We start from the raw sequence: 5,656 nt of genomic DNA, 5'->3' as shown, positions 1-5,656 counted from the left end.
TTCACAACTAGAGATTTTATTTGCATGTCTTAGAAAGCTAAAAAGACATGTTAAATTTTTTAACTGATCAGCAAAAATATGTGCCACAGATTCATAATTTAGGATTTATCACATAAATATAATATTTATAAATATATCTTTTATTTGCAAAATTATCATTCTTAAAACATTTCTTTCCAACATGTTTGAAATTTTCACGTTTTAAGGAAAAAAAACCCACCCTCTTTAAAAATGTACCACTAAACTTTAACGTGCAACTAAACCAGTGCCACCAAACTAAAAAAGAAAAAGAAACATACTGTTGTGTTGGATATGTAGTTGTTACTACAAACAGTGACAATACCTGTCCCAGACGGTGATTGTACACATGCTTTTCTTTCACTTCTCAGTCATTGTCAGAACCATTCGGAGGTAAGAAAACCAATGCATCGTGGAAAATATGCCCAAATGCCCTAAGACGGTATACCCCATACATCATCACATGCATCTGATTAGGAGTCAGTCCATTAAAAGTAACAGCCATATCTGAACAGCATCCTTCAACCACAAGGTTGGGGTGATTAGTCATTGCCTCTTTAATAAAAAGCCCAACGGATTTGGTATTAAATACATCTTTTCCTTCAGAATCTTCTGCATTTTCTGCAAACACTCCAGCATATTTCAGGCAGACTGCTAGCTGCTTATCTTCAGATATCTTCCAAATCATCCCTCCCTGTTCAGGACACTTTTCAGGGATACCGAGGAGGCTGTTAAGTCTTTTCATTGATTCTATACTTAAGACGATGCCTCCTTCTACACTCACATATTCAAGGTCTCCAGATTTTATAGTGTGGCCTAGATAGAAAGGTTGTGATGGATCCTTTTTTAACAAAAAATACTTTAAGTTTTCAATAATAGCAAACGTAGTGGGGCGTGCAAGGAAGAACCAGTTGTATTGGTCTCTATATTTATCAAAGGCGTATTTGTAAGCTTTCCTCATCATTAGCCACATGTCATCTGTTTCCATGTTAATTGACTCAAACACTTTAACATTTTCAGAACTGAAGAACTCTGCTTTGTCACAGTGTTTGGTCCAAGTCTCCCTCACTGCAGCCCAAAGACTCACATCTTTGGGTTTTACAAGGATGATACAGTATACCCGAAAGCTCTTACTGAGCTCCATACGTTCATCTTCTGAAATTTTCAAGATATCTTCCTTATTAGGCGCTTGCAGGTGATGATGCTCATGCTGGTGCATTCTATTTCCATGACCAATCCTAACGTGTCCTAGCATAGTGATCAACGCACAGAAAATGCTTCCGAGCATCACACCCTTCAAAAATGAACTGCTTTCAGAAAGCATTTTTCCTATAAAAAAAGAAAAAGATCCTTAGGATACTTAATAGAAAAGGATTAGTCTAGCAATTTGATTTGGTATACCTTATATACTTACATTTTGCTCTTAACATTAAAATAAAGTTCCCAAGTTTGAAATCAAGTTAGTTGCATAGAGTACCAATACCAAGAGGTCTAAGGATCTTTAGCTTCCAATGGTATCTGATCACTGTTCTGTATAAACTGGAACTTTACAACACCTCTATGCACTAGAATTTTTTGGGAGGCCATTTTGCACTTCATCTATTAATTAAATAATAAATCAAAACATTAACCCTAGAAACCAATGTTACAGAGGTTGTCAGTCCATCATTCTCTGAAGGAATTTCATTTCAAAGCTTGCATTATCTAAATACTTCCGTAGATATAAATGGACTTTACATCAAACCCTTAAATTGAACAGATAAAACCACCTACAATTAGCAAATCACCAACGGTATCTGTGCTGGCATTTCTGTTCTCAACCTAGTGCTTTATTTAACTGATGGCTGCTGTCCTTAGGTGTTTGAGTACATCTACAGCAAATTTCTTGAGAATGATACCGTACATGTTAATATTACTCTTTCATTCCTAAGACTAAATGGTTTCCAATACAGTATCCCAACCAACTAATGTTAATAAAAGCCCATAATGAAAATAGTTAAATTCCTTGCGTGAGAACTGACTCAATATAGGCATATCCGGGGAACCATTAATGAACATTTTTAGTTCCTCCAAAGGCATTTTCTTATTCTTTGGGGAAAAGGGAAAAGTCTACACTTTGATTTCAATTAGAAATTAAAAGAAAAGCCAACCTTAAATACAACTGTTGAGATTTCCCAATCTCCTCTGTATCTCCGCAAGGAATGTTCTACTGAGCTACTTAGATTTTTCCCTTTGTCTCTTAAAGTTGGAAGAAACCTTAGAAGCTACCTAATATCATTTCTCTCATTTTACAGATAGGGAAAGAGAGGGTACACAGAGGTTGAGTAACTGACCCAAAGTCACACAGTCAGTGGTAGAACTGAACCAGAAATCAGATCTCTTGATATCAGTGTAATGCTTTTCCTATTACAGAATAATGATATGAAGAGTGCTTCTACTCATATTGTTGAAAATTTAATAGATGAGTTACCGAATAACCTTGTTTTCCTACAAATGAAAAAAAATGTGGGATCTGTTAATCATAATTGACATTCTGCACCCATCTTATCATCCTGCTATAAAGAAACCACCCCTTGGTCGTCTTCTAGAGGAAATGGACTTCAACTTCTATTAGAAAACTAAGGTGTGGAATAGCTTGACAGAGTAATTCCTGAGTGTGGGTGGAGTGGGCAAAGAGGCAGGATGGTTTTCCTGTGTCACTCACAGAACTTGGTCAATAAACAGCTCTACGAAGGAAAAGAGAACTGATAGGAAACAAGCTCTGTTTAATATCGGAATTACTAGATGCACTCTAAAAGTAATTTATATAGGACTTTATTTCTGACCCACACATGATAATTCACACGTGTCTCTTAGCTTGAGAATAGCATGTCAGAATTCTTCCTGATGGGGATACTACTCATGGATCACATGCATAAATTACTGTTTTTCCATGGGGGGGGCAAAAAATTGTAACACTGGAGTTGTACATGATAGGATATTTGGTGCAGAGGAGAGGGAAACTTAAAACTGCACATGGACACAAATGAGGCAAAAACTACCAGAGTGGTTTCTGCGATGGCATCTTTTTAGAAGGTGAAGGTAGTTAGGTGGCGTATGGAAGAGGAGAACGAAATGGAGAACAAAAATGAGGGAGGACGTGGTCACCTCAAAACCCCATTGAGGGACTAAGGCAGCGCCTCTACGCAGGCTACTCTCACTCTCCCCCACTAACTACCGCTCCCACTGCACCTGCCCGGGTACCCCGCGTGGAGCCTGCTGGGACTGGGCCAAAGCCCAGGCCTTCCCCCAGGAGAGGGGCGGGGCCGGTCCGCTCCCGGGTCCGCTCAGGGTGCGGGCCGACGCCCCAGCACTCACCCGCATCTAGAACGGCTCAGAGGCGGGAAAGCGCAGTCGCGCACGTTTTTCCTCTCACGTTCGCGCGCCACCCGGTTACGCTCCTGGTCGGGCTGCTCTAGATGCAGGGGGTGTCCTCTCGTTGGTTTCACTAAAGGCGGGGAGGGCCAGGAAGTGAACGCCGCGACCGCGCGGGCAGCGGGGAGGAGCCGTCGGCCCGTGCTGACGTCAGAAGGGCCCGCACGCACGCCGCGCCCCTTTATTCCCCGCCTCCTGCTGAGTTCAGAGAAGCGCGGCTTGCTGGCGTGACCCGCACGCTTGCCTGTACCCAATGGGAGGCGTGCGTGCGTACGACCCGCTGACACCTCCCACCTCTTCACCTTCTCTGCGTGGAAACCGCGAGAGCGAGGTAGAGCGTTACTGCTTGCCGCTCTTGTGTCACGTTTCCTGGTAGTTTCTCTAACATGCTAACATGCATCGTTGCATCCTCATATGGATGAGGAGGGTGCGCCACCCAGTATTCCTGGGCTGGGACCAAAATGCAAGCCACTGAAATATTCCTCGATTTATGAGGGCAAGGATTTTCTATGGTTGTTGGAATGGCATCTGAAGCCCCACTGACTGGAATCCAATCCTGTCTTCACCGCGTCCTTTGGTATGCTGGGAAAGTTACTTCACCTCGTTATGCCTCAGTTCCCTCCTTTGTAAAGTACAGAAAATACCACGGTAGTGCTCATAGGAGATAAATGAGAGTGCATAGGACTCCATTAGTAAAAGACCAAGCACAGAGTAAGCATTCATTAAATGTTGGCTGTCACTATTCATCCCTGTATCACTAGCACCTAGCCTAGTGCCAGCAAGCAGTAGACAGTACATGCTTTTGGAATTAATGTTAGAGCTACAGATGAGGACCCCAGGACCAGAAAGGAAAGGAACTTCTTAAAGGCCACACGGTAATTAATGTTGGAAGTGGGACTAGAATCCAGGTTTCCTAATTACAAGTGCAGAACTCTCTTAAACACGTGATCTTAAAAAAAATTTTTTTTGTGGTAGCGAGTTTTTTTTTTTTTGCTAAAAAATACAAATTTCCCCAAATATTTAAAAGGTACTGTCACTAGGTTCCATCCAAATAACACTGAGTAGTGACTTTCTTCAGGCCAGAATTCTTAAAGATGAATGTTTTGAGTATTGACAGTGACCCAGTTTAAGTAGACTGAAGGTTTCAGGAAGCACTGAAACAATGAACAAATAGATTTTAGCCAATTACTATCCTGGCAGCACTATGCTAAATTCTGGAGATAGAGGGGTGAGCAAAATTGGCCCCCTGCCTTCATGGAGTTCTCAGTCTAGCAGGGAAGAAAGACATTGAACAATTCATTACAAATAATGATAATGGTAGTATGTTCTCTGAAGGAATACAAAAATTTTAGAACTGGAAAGGAACTTAAGACTGTGGAGTATCTCCACTATATTTTGTTAAATACTAGATATTGTCATTGTCACATATATAAGTATATATGTATATATGTACATATATAGTTGAGTGAAACACGTTGCAGAACAATGTATAGTATGATATTTCGGTGTAAACAAAATTTTCTATATGTGATCTGTTTGAGCAAGGAAAGTTGTGGAAGACTCAGCAGGCTGTTAATATTGATTATATCAGGAGGTTGAGGTGGAGGTGATGAGATTTGTCTTTATACATCCTCATATTGAATTGTTTCACTGGTTCTAACAGGCATTTGTTACTTTTGAATTCGAAGAGGGATCTTCAAGATTAGAGGGACAAAAAGTAAAAGAGGAAAAGTTACTAATAAAAATACCTTTTGGGGGGGCACCTGGGTGGCTCAGTTGGTTAAGCATCGGACTCTTGGTTTCTGCTCAGGTCGTGATTTCAGGGTCGTGAGATCGAGTTCCTCCTCGGGGAGTCTGCTGGAGGTTCTCTCCTTCTCCCTCTGCCCCTCTTCACTGCACTCTCTCTAAAATAAATAAATCTTTTTAAAAAATACCTTTTTGTTTTATTATTTTATTTTTTAAGATTTTATTTGACAGAGAGCACAAGCAGGGGGAGCAGCAGAGGGAGAGGGAGAAGCAAGCTCTCCCCTGAGCAGGGAGCCCGACGGGGGGCTCGATCCCAGGACCCCGGGATCATGACCCAAGCCAAAGGCAGATGCTTAACTACTGAGCCATGTAGGCACCCCTAGGCACCTTTTTAAAGAGTGCAGAGAACCAGTCTCTCCTTGCAAAAAAGGACCAAGAAAGGACAGATTGAAATGGCACTCAGAATTCAGAGACTTGA

The 5,656-nt window shown here is 41.4% G+C and overlaps 1 protein-coding gene across 1 annotated transcript; it reads right to left on the bottom strand.

Moving 5' to 3' along the window:
- Positions 1-3,564, bottom strand: C1GALT1C1 (C1GALT1 specific chaperone 1). Its single transcript, XM_027608104.1, has 2 exons — positions 3,376-3,564; positions 1-1,347 (listed from the first exon to the last, which is right to left on the bottom strand). The coding sequence occupies exon 2, from the start codon at positions 1,340-1,342 to the stop codon at positions 386-388; it is 957 nt and encodes a 318-aa protein (XP_027463905.1). The 5' UTR covers positions 1,343-1,347; positions 3,376-3,564; the 3' UTR covers positions 1-385.
- Between the last annotated feature and the right edge of the window lie 2,092 nt (positions 3,565-5,656).

This window comes from Zalophus californianus, chromosome X (genome assembly GCF_009762305.2).
Source record: "Zalophus californianus isolate mZalCal1 chromosome X, mZalCal1.pri.v2, whole genome shotgun sequence".
In the NCBI taxonomy this organism is placed as follows: domain Eukaryota; kingdom Metazoa; phylum Chordata; class Mammalia; order Carnivora; family Otariidae; genus Zalophus; species Zalophus californianus.
This window is presented reverse-complemented; position numbering and strand designations above follow the sequence as displayed.